Source organism: Engystomops pustulosus, chromosome 5 (assembly GCF_040894005.1).
Source record: "Engystomops pustulosus chromosome 5, aEngPut4.maternal, whole genome shotgun sequence".
In the NCBI taxonomy this organism is placed as follows: Eukaryota; Metazoa; Chordata; class Amphibia; order Anura; family Leptodactylidae; genus Engystomops; species Engystomops pustulosus.
The window spans coordinates 94,106,997-94,120,738 of NC_092415.1; the positions used below are offsets into that span (position 1 = coordinate 94,106,997).

Here is a 13,742-nt window from a genome sequence, read left to right on the forward strand (position 1 = left end):
ACCAGGAAGCACATCATTATACAGCCTCACATCATTATACAGGCTGTCAGTCAAGCACTGGGGTCGTGGCTGTGCCTCCCACTCATGAATAAGGTGGACAGCTTGAATATGCTAATGCTTCATTGGACATTTCACAGGTCATTTGCATACAGCTTTAGGACCTCATTGCTTAGGTTTACAGGCATGTAGAGGGACAATGTAGGGATAGAGGCAATGCTCTCTAATGGCAGTTTATGAAAATATATTTAGTTTAGGGTGGTTATTTTGCATGACAGGTTCTCTTTAAAAGAAGGTGGTTGCTGTTGTCATTGGTAAGATCTGTTAAGATGATAAAATTGTTTACGTACCAGTGCTGTAAACTTTGTGAAAGGAGGGAGGGAAATGATAAGAAAAAAACAAATAAATAACATCAAAAATGTACAGTGAACATCTTGACTTGCTAGGTTATATCTTTTGTTTGTTGGTGCCTATTTATCTGCCCACGTCAAAGAGCCCTTAGATTAATGAGGATTTGTTTTTTTTTACAAATGAAAAAAAAAAAGGTCTTGGTCATTAGAGGTTACATGTAAAACATTTATTAAACACCATGTAAACAAATACATCATCCCTCTATGCAGAGGTATGAAATTAGCAATCCACCTTTACAAAGAGCAAGCAGAGCATTGCCAATATTCTTACTACTTATGTTTATAAAATAAGACAGTTATACAATTGCTGATCTTCTTGACTAACCAATGTCCTATAATGACTGTGCAGGCACTATGCCGTTGCTTGGCAACCATTCATAGGGGAAGTCAAACCTGTAAAACACATATGCCTTAACCCTTTCAGGATACTGCTCATGTTGGCCGTCAGCATACTCAATAGTCTTTATTTTGTTTTTCTCTGGCTACATCCAAGAGAGTTATAAATTCTGTATAGTGTTTTCACTTTGTTTCATGATATAATATTATAAGGTATAATAATTCTATATATATTTGTGTTATTATAACAAAAAACACTATATCACATCTTTTATCGGATCACATTGTAAATGTATTACGTAGTAACACTTAAGCGTGTCCATTAATATTTTTTCTATTTTCTATGACATTTAGGAAATAAAACATATAGAATTTGTTTTTATTACAATGCATTTAGAATACACGTGCATTAGACTGAACAATAGCAAGTAAATAAAAATTTAACAGTGGTCTCCTCTTACTAGGTTTATCTCAGGATAGCATAGTAGTGCCAAGCTAGCAATCATTTGGGCTCAGTATTGCTGAGACTCTGCTGGCGGCTGCACCAATATAAATTGTGTGTGCAGATAGCACCCTAACAGGTGCGTGTTCAGCTCACCCCACAGTGTGATGATCCACAGTCCTCTGGTATCAGCCTTGGTGCACGAAAAAGGAAAGACCACCGCCGGGTCCCAAAACAGCAAAAGATACAAGGAATCTCGGCACTCACATGAAGCCACCAGGTTTGGTTTAAATAAATTTCTTCCTCTTTATTCACATCTCCGGAACAACATGCAGTTACAGCTTAAACGATCGTCGCGTTTCAACGCTTGTGCGTCTTAGTCATGATCAGTTTCCATATTACTGTTCACTAAGCATTAAATCACCTTAAATCATGGCGTCATCCAAGGACCACCCATAGAGGGGTGAGTACTCCACAATCAATCTCCAGCGTCATGACAACAGGTGAGTCAAATGGACTTAACCCTTAGTGAACTAAACTTTACATTAAACTTTACGTAAACAAAATGTTTAAGTTAAAAACAGGAATTCTAAAAACATTTGTACGATGGGATAATCAACTAATCGTACATGTAGTATTCATGTGTAGTATTCATCAATATGATTGAATATCTGAATCAGAATACTATGAATCTTAGATTCACATATCAATTTTGTTGCGACAACATCAATTTCCTCGATGTGAACCTCGCAGGTAGAGGAAGCAAAGTAGTCATCTCTCCCTATAGCAAAAGCACTGACAGTAACTCAATTTTTTTGGCATCTTCGTGCCATCCTGCACATGTCGTTAGCAATATTCCATATGGAGAGATGACTCGCCTTAGAAGAAACTGTAGTGAGGATGACTGGTTTCATAAAGAAAAAGAAGCAGTGAAAAAACGATTGTATGAACGTAAATATAACAAGAGTGATGTCCTCAAAGCGGAAAAGAAGATTTCGGTTGTGTCACAAATAGATTTATTGCGTAACAAAAAAGTAGCTGTATGTGGCAGTAACAAGGAGAAACCATTAGTTTTTTCAACCATATATAGTGAGCAGTTCTCAGAAATTAGGAACATAGTCAAGAAGTATTTTCCAGTATTATTGCATGATGTTTCTCTTACATCGATAGTTGATCAGGGTATAAAATGTGTAGCCAAAAGAGCCCGGACTATAGGCTCTAGTGTATCGCCCAGCCTTTTTAAAAGTACAGATAATGTGAGTAGGGAATATACTTGGCTGAATGTGCCAGGCACCCACAAATGTGGGCACAAACAATGTAAAGCGTGCGCCTTTATTAAAACAGGCAATACTTTTACCTCCTATTCAAATAACAACAGTTTCCCAATTAAAACGTTTATGAATTGCAATTCCTATAACTGTATATATGCTATAGAATGTACACACTGCCAGAAACATTATGTAGGATATACGACAGGACCGCTGAAAATACGAATGAGAAGGCATTTGTCTGATATTGACAATGAAGCGGTCAATGTTTCTGCAGCGTCCAGACACTTTTGTGAACACCACAACAAAAAAACGGAGGGTTTTAGGTGGATGGCGATTGAAAAGGTTTCCTCTCCAGTGAGAGGTGGCAGTATTAAAAGAAAATTATTGAATTGTGAATCATATTGGATCTTTGCTTTGGGTAGCAGGATCCCGTATGGACTCAACAAAAGAATGGATATGATTCACACATATTGATACCCTGTAATTGATGGGGAAAATAACATCCAGGAAATGAGTGGGAGATATATATATGTGAGATTAATGAGTATAGAATATTACACACTCTTGAAGGATACATGATATTATTATTAAATTTCTGGTGAAAATAAAAAGAATATCATGTAATCAGGTATTGGGGATATTGAATGATTCATACGGCTTCTTTTTGTTTAGCAATTTGAAATGAATTCTCTGATGTACATTTATTCAAGTGTTAACATTCTGATGTCTAGGTTTACAACATTTTCGGGTTCCATGTATTACATGTTGAATCTTATATAGCAATGTATGGAATCTCACATGAATACTACATGTACAAGTTGATTATCCCATCGTACAAATGTTTTTAGAATTCCTGTTTTTAACTTAAACATTTTGTTTACGTAAAGTTTAAGTTTAGTTCACTAAGGGTTAAGTCCATTTGACTCACCTGTACACATGACTGACAGCCTGTATAATGATGTGAGGTATAATGGTGTAATGGCTCCTTTATATATATCCAACAGCTCCAGGCAGCTATGTTACAGCAGAACATGTCAGATTCATGTGTAGCTGGTGTCTCACACATTTGTATGGGAGGAGAGAGCATGTCAGCAGATAAAGCACAGACAATAGAAATGCTTTACTATAGATTACACACAGACATAACAGGGGTGACATAATAAAGAAAAGATGATTTTAGAAAGATTAAATGTATGAATTCACTAGATAAAGGCTGGGATGGAATCCTTGTGGGCTGCTCCGACAGGTAGTGGTGACAGAACTAGTGAGAGACCTGATGACAGGTGTCCTTTAAAACCTGCATCCTGGGATATAATTTATTTTTGTATATCAGATTTTGTATAATAAGGCATTGGACATCAAGAAATGCACCAACAGTTATGATGTGGATAAAGCTGGTTAACTGATGTATATTGGCTGAAAGTTTCATTAAAATTAACAAATTTAGGAAAAAAATGTATATTTTGGATGTCTCATAACTTTTGTATAGAGAAGAGATTATTGCTGGGGGGTGCGTGGAGTAAGGTGGGAGAGAGAAGAGAGGGATGGGTTTAATTGTGGGGTTGTGATGGCGGAGGGATGATAAAGCATATAAGTAGCAATAAGAGAAAAGAAAGAGGATCACATGTTGCTATATCGTTTATCGTATTCCATTTGTTTTTAATGTATTAACTCTGGATATGTGAAGATGTAATGTTACGTACAATTTTATATATTGTTATTTTGAATAATAAATTAATAAAGGTTAAAAAAATACACACACACATGTAGATCAGATGAATTAAATAAAATATGCATGCCTAGATGAGAATACACCTTTTAGCTTATAGCCCTAGTACCACTTCATATATCTACTTTTAATGTTTGTTTTTCTTCTCCCTAGATATTTGATAAAGAATGCTTAGTTCTAGTGCATAATGTACATCAATTTGTGAAAGGTTATTGTAAACAGACCTGTACATATATATATATAAGGCTAGCTAAATAGCCCTAATCGGCACAGAGAATGCTGTAACACAACTGTACAACTAAACAGCAAAAACTAACACAGCCTTTTACCATATTATTAATTTCATTATATTTGGGCTGGCTGAATAGCACAGCAACACTATGTGATGAAATCTACCAATAGACCTCTGACCTATAGGGGAAGCTAAATGCATTACCTGATGATGAATTGAAAACATGACCTGTGACCCTAACAAACCATGAAAAGGTGATAGTAGGCAATGCTTTACTAATTTATCTAGTACTAAAATAACACAGGTTTACACTGAGATCCAGTTGAGGTGTAAGGTAACATTCCATCTTCAATCCACTGTGTGAAAAAAAAGATGATGACCCAAATATCATACAGAGGATGATCCAGGGGAAAATTCTAAATGAACGTCCAATGTGCCATAAAGTGAGCGAAGCACATCCAGAACCTTTTCTTGTATGTAGTCAACTTGTTCAGATGGGCAATAATCATCCAGACTAGACCTACGAAAAATGCAATTAATTATTTTAGAACATGAGCTGATACAAGAGGAATTATGCAGTGTAAAGTCTATATAATTGCTCTTTTCTAAAAAAAAATTGCAGTGGAAACATAACTTACCCTCCCTGCTTCTTCCACCTGACTGCATATCACACCCTGCATTTATTTTATGCATATTGCACTGTGCAGAATCTTCCCTGCTTAGAAAAAGACTACTACAGTTCATCTGCCTCTCTGGTTTAACGTTAATCACACATTTGGGCAGATTTATCAAGCTGTCTGAAAGTCAGAATATTTCTAGTTGCCATGGGGAACTAGAAATATTCTGACTTTCAGACAGCTTGATAAATCTTGCCCCATTGTCTCAGCACTGGATCACATGACCATTTAATGAAAGAATCATATCTGCTGCCTGAGGTATACATTATTGTTATCTTCTAAATGTAAATTCCTTATTGTATACATACACAGTAAAGGAGGCACTTCTGTAAGATCTGTCTATGTATAATAGGTAATTGTAATAGGAGTTTCTGACCTCCAATTACTGACCTGTAGAGACTCTCTGTTGTAAATTTGAGGCAATTTTTATCAGGAAGATCGGAAGGGTGACACAGAGATGTCCACAGACTTAAAGAGTAACCGTCACTTCAAAAAAACTTTTGATATGTTGTAGCGCATGCACAACATAAGCATTTTTTTCAGCTTTGTATGTAAACAAATAAACCACACAGACACAAGCTGCAGATTGATCACAATCCCGTGAATCTCCAAGTCTGTGTTAAGGTTTTACTTAGGTACTGTAGAAGCTAGATAGAGATGAGATAGATAGAGATGAGCTAGATATGCTGCTGACCAATGTCTGTCCTATGCTTGTGATGAGGTGACAGGAGGCAGGTCCCACACCTTCTTACTGATTGTAGTTTTCTTGTGAGCTGGAAACCCTGGTTGCTACGGGCCAAAAAGGAACTAAATGAGGACCGAGAGGCAAAACATTTTGAAGAATGATTCCCAGGGACACCTGCAGAAGAATTATGTTTTTTTGCTCAGAATGATGGTTAAATTTTAAGTATATAAAGTAAGTAAACAGAGGCAGTTTCACTTGCTGGTGTCGTTTACAAAAAAAAAATTGAACCATGGATCTGTTCTTATTTAGCAGCCTAGTAGTATTTCTATATTCCTGTAGTTAAAAAAGCAACATAAATCATTCTTTCTAATCTCTTCTTTAACAATAATCATTAGGATTTGATTTACTGAGAAAGCATTCACCTTAACAGATCTAACATTTTCCATTTTCAAGACAGCCCACCCAGTGTTTTAATTAACCATTTCCCTTATTATCAATGTGTACACTGGGGTACACATTAGTAGGCAAGGTTATATTGAATACTTGCGTGTATTAACTATAATCACAATCCAAGTTTTAAAGATAAAATTCCCATCTTTAAGATTACACTGTATATGTGGTTCTAGGTGACAAAGGTCCAAGTTATGGTGGTCTAAAATGTACCTCACTTTCTGTTCTTGTTTGGGGGCTCATATAAGTTGCAACATCAATAAAAATTTACATTTTACACTGTCCCCATCACATTCATACCTGATCATTAGCATGGGGTATGGTGTTGCATCACTTCGTTGCGATTATCACTACAAAGTTACAATCCCTTTCCATACACTGCAGGTGTCTGCTGTATTATACAGCAGATTACAGCTGCTAACCTTACTGTTAATCTGTCATATGGTCAAACCTGCCATCTTTACTGTGATCAATGCCACCAACGACATAAGTGAGACTGTCACTTAACAGAAATGATCCAAAAAGAATGTATTAAAATTGAAGGTGAAAAAACGGAATAAAAACTCTGATGCCTTCCTCGCACTGTCAATGCGCTTTGAATGCATCGCGATTGCATGGGGAAAATATATATGCTTTTATAGGATGTGGTTTTCCTTGATGCAATTCTAATGTGTTCTAAGGTGCAGCAGAAATGCCCCATGTGAATGTGGCTTCAGGGTGCAGAGGGGGAAGATGAGAAAGTGAAAAAGCCTGTGAAGCTGCAGCAGGAAAGGGTGCTGGAAACAACAAAGGAGCCTTTCAGACTCATTAGCATAATATTAACTCCTTAACGCCAAAGCCACTTTTCACCTTCCTGACACAGCCCATTTTTTCCAAATCTGCCCTGTGTCACTATAAATGTTTAAACTTCGGAATGCTTTAACATATCCAAATGATTTTTAAACAGTTTTCTCATGACACTTCATGATAGTTGAAATATTGTTGTGGTATGTTTTACGTTTATTTTTGAAAAACACAGATAGATATTTGGTGAAAAAAAATATGAAAAAATTCTTGATTTTCGAAACTCAAAATGTTCTACTTTTTCCACACAGTCATAACAGCAAAAAAAGCTGTAACCCAATGCCTGGTTTATGCTGACATGGATTTTTTTATGCATCCTCTCATCGTTGTAAGATGTTATGGGGCTTTGAACGTTAGGTGTGATTTTTCACATTTTCATAAAAAACACAAAATCATGCTGTCGAGGGATCTGCTCAGTTATCAAGTCACTTTAAGAGGCCTAAATAAAATCCATAAATTACCCATTATAGAAATTACATGCCGTAACATATGTAAAATAACTTTCATGAAGTTTGTTAACCCGTTAATTGTTTTATAGTGGATAAAACTAAATTGTATGCAATTTTGAAATTTTTATTTTTTTTTGGCTAAATAAATTTGTTTTTCATAAAATGTACACATTTTAAGTGGATAAAATACCAAAACACTCAACAAAGTTTGATCCCCAGACTCCCCCAAGTGTAACAATACCCCATATGCAGTGGTAAGACCCCACCTGCTGTATGGGCACACGCCAGGGCACTGAAGGGAAACTACACCTTTCACAGCAGATATGCATTGTCACTTTTTAATGGCTACAATATCTTTATTTTTCTGGCAATTTGAACATAAAGGGCTTATTTTCTGCGACATGAGATGCACTTTACAAATACTTCATTTTAGTTGGTCATTGCTCATGATTTTATTTACTCTTGAATGTATGGAGGAAAATAAAATCGTAAATTCTGATTTCCCTCTTTTTCTGGAGCCGTTCACTGTACCATACAAATAACATTATCTTTATTCTATAGATCACTGCAGCAATGCCTCATTTATATAGTTTTTTTTAAATATATATTTACAATTTTACTGAAAAATAACTAAATATACAGAAAATCTCATTTATTTTCCTATTGCCATCTTTTCGGAGACATAACTTTAATATTTTTTGGTTGACAAAGCCGGTTTAGGTCCTAATTTTTACGTGTTGAGTTGTCTCTTCAGTGGTACCATTTGGCGCACAAAACTTTTTTAAATCACTTTTTAGAACATTTCTCAGGTTTTGTTTTTACAGTGTTATTATACAGATTGTTACGGACATGGCAATACCAAAGATGTGGGATTTTTTGTGGATTTATTGTTTTTTTTTTTTTACTTTATTAGATGTGTTTAGGGGACTTTAACTTTATTTAATTGTTTTTATTAAAAAGTGTTTTTATTAAGCGTTTTAAATTTTTTTTTTTTTTTTACTTACTTTACAGGTTGGCTTGAACAAGCCATGCACTGATCGCTTGTTCAAGCACTTATTCTTATAACACAGTGTAATACAGTTGTATTACACTTTGTTATGTGTAGATGGAACCGGTGCCAGAAGCATGACGTAATAGTACTGCATGATGCGGAAACGCACCTCCCGCCATACAGTACTATTGCGTCAAGTGTCTGGAAGGGGTTAAAAGTTTTTAGAATGAAGTAGGCCATAAATGACAAATAAAAGTACAACTCCTGATTTAAAGATGTGATAGTGCTTGTTTATTTACAACAAAATGTGTATTAGGATCTTTTGCTTTGCATATTCGAGTCCTCGGCATCAGTGACTAATCTGAAAATTTTTTGAGGGCCATCTCAGTAGACCTCCTGAGAAACCCAACACGCATTATTTTCATAGATGACAAATATAAGAAGATTACCACAGTCACAGTACCTGGATCTATGAGTAAGTGTCCCTGGTTTATTCATACTTTGATCATAATTGTTAAAAGAAATCTAACAATTAAATAATCACTGTGAAAAAACAAGGTTTACTTTCATATGGAGCAATCACCTTACAGAAGTAAACTAGAATAGCACTGTCATATATTATGGGTTACAGGTAGGTTGATTAGATTGTGAGTCCCATTGGGGACAGGGATCGATTTAGCAAGCTCTATGGGAGCCCAGTAATAGCTTCAAACAAATGGCATATGGCGTGGTCAATATACTGCTCCTTTATTCCTTAATTCTAGTTACCTGGCTAGGGTGACAAGCGTTGGCTTTGGAAGGTTTTTCAATAAACATTTCATAGATTGGATTAAACCTTCAATTTCCATCTCTGAGCTGACATGATGAGGAAGCTCTGCATAATCACATGTGAGACCAGCCTGGTGAATCTACAGAAAAAGTAGGAAAATAAGAATTAGACTGTGAACAAGTTAGCTCTTTTATACATTTACTGTGGTATTCTTCTCCTGTCATGCCAGAATTATGATGAGGATCTAGTCCTAAAACTAGGTAAGTGAAAGTGTAATAAATATAGCAGCAATCCATTATCATTGGGTGATCATTCTGTGAACTTTGTATTAATAAATTAGAATACATTTTAAAAATCTCTTTACCATTTCATAGTCTGGTGCTTCTATTCGACATTTCAAGCTATTCACTAGCTGGACCAGGCCACTCATTCTGAAAAGTAATCAATGCACAAGAGATTTAAAACAAAAGGCTTCATCTTATAAAAGAATTTTATTTTAAAAAAAAAGTTTTGTTTTCTAAATGGCAGGGTATCTCCTTCATTAAACAATCAGACACCTTACCAGTTCTACACTGGACTGTGACTGATGAATTATAAAGTAATGTGGAACAGAATGGTACATGACCCTTACAAGTCTCTACTAAGCTAAATGCATTTCTCTGACACAAAGGGCACCTGAGCCCCTAAAAACTTGCTTTCACTGACATTCACATAATAATAACATCATTTCAGTTGTCTTGTTGAAGGGGTGATTTGATGATGAAGCTAATGCCTGTTGACGGTTTAAAGACTAGCATAAAACAAAACTACAAAACCACTGGACTGATCAGAAATTGTGATTAAATCGCTAGCTTGTATGTACCTAGATCCTTGGACTGTACAGACAGTAGCTGCTATAGTCCAACAACTACATCTACTGGCACACTTAAGGCACTGCAATGAAAGAATGCAAGACACATTTTTGTGTAACACCATGCAAAGTTGTACTGAGATGCATCCTGTATTATGTATAGCACAGATGTACATATACAAGTATTCAGGCTTGAGAGTAGAAATCTGCCAGTATTCTTTCCTTGATCAGTCTGTCAGCGGCTCAAACAAGCAGTATAAAGTAATCTTAGCTCACATTTTTAAAAGAGGTCTTCAAAGTATTGGGAAAAAAACCCCCAGAGAGCAGGCTCAGTAGGCAGTCCCCGACTTACAGATGACCTCTCTGGATGGCAGTAATTTATTGAACTTTAGCCCCAGGCTACAGTGATACACTGTAATTTGTCTGCAACAAAGCTTTATTGTTAATGCTTGTTTCCTTTTCAACCCAAAATTATCTTAATCGCATTTTCACAGGGACCAAAAATACTTTGTCTGGAGTTACACTTTATAAATATATGTGTTCCAACTTGCAAATTCATCTTAAAGGTATTGACCATATTACATCATGTTTTTTTGTAATGTGTGTAAGTGTGGGGGGCAGGATATTAGGTAATGCAGAGCAAAACTTTTAATGGATGTATATTTGGTAAATTATCTAATATTCTGCCCCCCACACCTACATACTCATAAAGGGGTAACGTGGCAAACTCTTTTAAGAACAAACTTACAGAACCTTGTACGTAACTCAGGGAATGCCTGTAGATAAAAACTGATATACTGAAATGGTAATATTTTCAAAGATTGAGATCCAAATTACAGTGAAGTAAGACTCAAATCTTTCTGTGATGTTTATTATTAACATGTAACTATGTGTAACTAATGTGTATTATACATGCACGGTGATACGATTACTACTACGTATGGTCTTGGGGCATTACAGATTTCACCCGCAACCTGGTATATTGATGCTGCTGTCTCTTTGGGCAGTGTCATTACCCTAGATAAGACTCAGCCCATTTCTGGTGTTACCCCATTGCCTTTATGATGACCTGTTTTCTTGTTTCAAACTAATAAAAAATTATTGTGAATTAAAAAAAAAAGAAAAAGAAAAAAGAAGAATGGCAGGGCCATTGAACAAGCCGTGTCACTTCCTGCGTCCCCTCTTCCTCCTCATATTGTTTAAGCTTATTTGATCAAGTTATCACTTTGTAAACGTACCTCATGATTTATAAAGCACTACAGAACAAATATTTATATCCATTTATTGTGTCTTAAGTAAAATTTTGACTTTGAAAATGCCATAGAGAATATTTACTATTTCATCACCCCTGCATTAATCCAGAACACTAGTGAAAGTCTCTGTTGTCTCAAACATCATGCTCTCTCTCTTCTTGAAACTTAATCTTTCTAAGACTGAACTTTTTGTCTTTCTTGTCTTTTCCATTTCGGTCTGTGGAATCACTATAGCATCAAGGCAGCAGGCCTGCTGTGTTGGGGTTGTGCTGGACTCTGACCTCTCCTTTTCACCATATATACAATCTCTTGCTAGCTCTTGCTGCATGCATCTCAGAAACATCTCCAGACCATTTCTGACAATTGAAACTTTTAAAATGCTAATTGTTGCGCTGATTCAATATTGACTAGACTACTAATTAGGCTTCCACTCACTGAACTCTATCCTCTACAATCTATTCTAAATGCAGCATCCAGGCTGATCTTTCAGACCAAACGCTACAAGGATGCCTACAGTTTGTGCCAATCACTGCCTTGCCTGCCTGTCTGCTTCCTTATTCACTTTAAAATAATAACCCTCATCCACAAAGCTCAAAATAATGCTGCACCTTCCTATCCCACTTCTCTCATCTAAGTCTATCGCTCAACCCGTGCTCTTCGATCTGCCAGTGATATTAGATTCATCTCTACCTGAAGTCGAACCTCTTCAAGACTTATCCCAAGCTGCAGTAATTCTCAGGAATGCCCTTCCCCGGACTATGAGACTAATACCCAAGCTCAAAAGTTTCAAACCTGCTCTTAAAACCCATCTCTTTAAGCAAGCCTTTCACACTATTGCTAAGTGCATGAAATGTCAACTCTCCTTTTACTAATCCATCCTGTGTCCTCCTCCCATCTGTTATACGGCAAACACCAGATATAGACCAAGTTCGAGGATTCTATGCAGTCCCATTCACCTTGGACCCTGTAAATTAGATGGTGGCTGATGGCTGGTTCAAGCTGCAGAATTTTTATTTATTAAAATTATTTAATATTGTTCCCTTATAAAGTATGTCTGGACCGTCATACAATCTCTTTTACCTCTTGTGTCAACCCCTTTATCCTCATAGAATGTGAGCAGGGCCCTCACTCCTACTGTTCCATATGACTGTTTGCAAATCATAGGGGACATATACAAATAAAATATTACAGAGTGCAAAGCGCTACTGAACTTGATAGTGCTATATAAATAAAGATCATTATTATTTCATTAGTTAACAATTTAGATCACAATACATTTTGGGTGTCCATTAACAACTGACCCAGGATTGGAAGACCATCTTTGCACAGTCTCTTCACTATCATCCTCACAGAAATCTGCAAATGCAGCTTCCAGATCTTCAAGCTGACGTATGCGGTTCTCTACACAGTCAACTAAGGCATCCTGTGGGTAAAAAACAAATTGATTTCAAAGAGGCTATAATTTCATCGTTTGTAAGAAGTTTTATTGAGCTTCCCCAATTTACAACAGGTCAAAGTATTAGTGTCTCAGCCGATCAGCTACTGGAAGGGCCAACAGGCCATTCAACAGACCAGCATACAGTTAATAGTGGATGCTCTGGATCTGGATGCCACAACTGTTCAAGTGACAGCTATAAAATTACAATACCCAACACAGCTACTAGTAATGTGATGGTGTAGAAGTTCACAAAAAAGCAAGTAGTAGGAATGTTCACCACAGTGCTACAAGCCCCTTTAAAAAAGCTTATCACCAAGGGTTTCGAAAGTGAAATGCCCAATAATCTAAACTGAAGAACTATTGTATGTTATGTTACAAGAAGTCATGTCAAACGCCTTTATAGATCGGAACAAATACTCTACAGATTATTAAATGTAGGCAGCTGCACATAGACTTTTCTCACACAATAGGGGGAATTTAATAAAACTGCCGTTTCCAGTCTCAATTAACAAAGTTCTGGAGTAAAAGGCATCAAATTTGAAAAAACGTGGCACATCTTCTTCCAAAACAGGAAAACTATAGTAACAATACTCACTCATCATTTCTACAAGTTTTACAGTTTTAATTTTAATAAAGTTTTACATTTTAATAGATGTGTTGGGAGCAAGAAGGCAAAGTCAAGTATTTTATTTCAAGGTTCACAATTTGGCTTGGAGGATGATGGACTAGATTGGAAGGCTACAATGGAGGTATATTTTATCTCACCTCTAAGCAATTTGGCCCTGGTTTCTTAAAGCTGTACAATTCCTGTAAGATTTTATATTCCTCCTGAAAACAAAAGCAGTAGATGAAATAAATACCCAGTGATGTACAACACAACACTTTAGGTGCAAAAGAAAAAAAATGGCTTTTGAAGCAGT

The 13,742-nt window shown here is 36.2% G+C and overlaps 1 protein-coding gene across 1 annotated transcript in view; it reads right to left on the reverse strand.

The window, feature by feature from the left end:
* Positions 1-4,672: 4,672 nt before the first annotated feature.
* Positions 4,673-13,742, reverse strand: part of C5H5orf22 (chromosome 5 C5orf22 homolog) — a 63,220-nt gene continuing 54,150 nt past the window's right edge. Inside the window, exons 5-9 of the mRNA XM_072152740.1 lie at positions 13,588-13,650; positions 12,686-12,807; positions 9,646-9,712; positions 9,281-9,420; positions 4,673-4,937 (exon numbers count right to left, since the gene is read on the reverse strand). Coding sequence (XP_072008841.1) covers positions 4,805-4,937; positions 9,281-9,420; positions 9,646-9,712; positions 12,686-12,807; positions 13,588-13,650 — 525 coding nt within the window. The 3' untranslated portion in view covers positions 4,673-4,804. The remainder of the gene's footprint in view (positions 4,938-9,280; positions 9,421-9,645; positions 9,713-12,685; positions 12,808-13,587; positions 13,651-13,742) is intronic.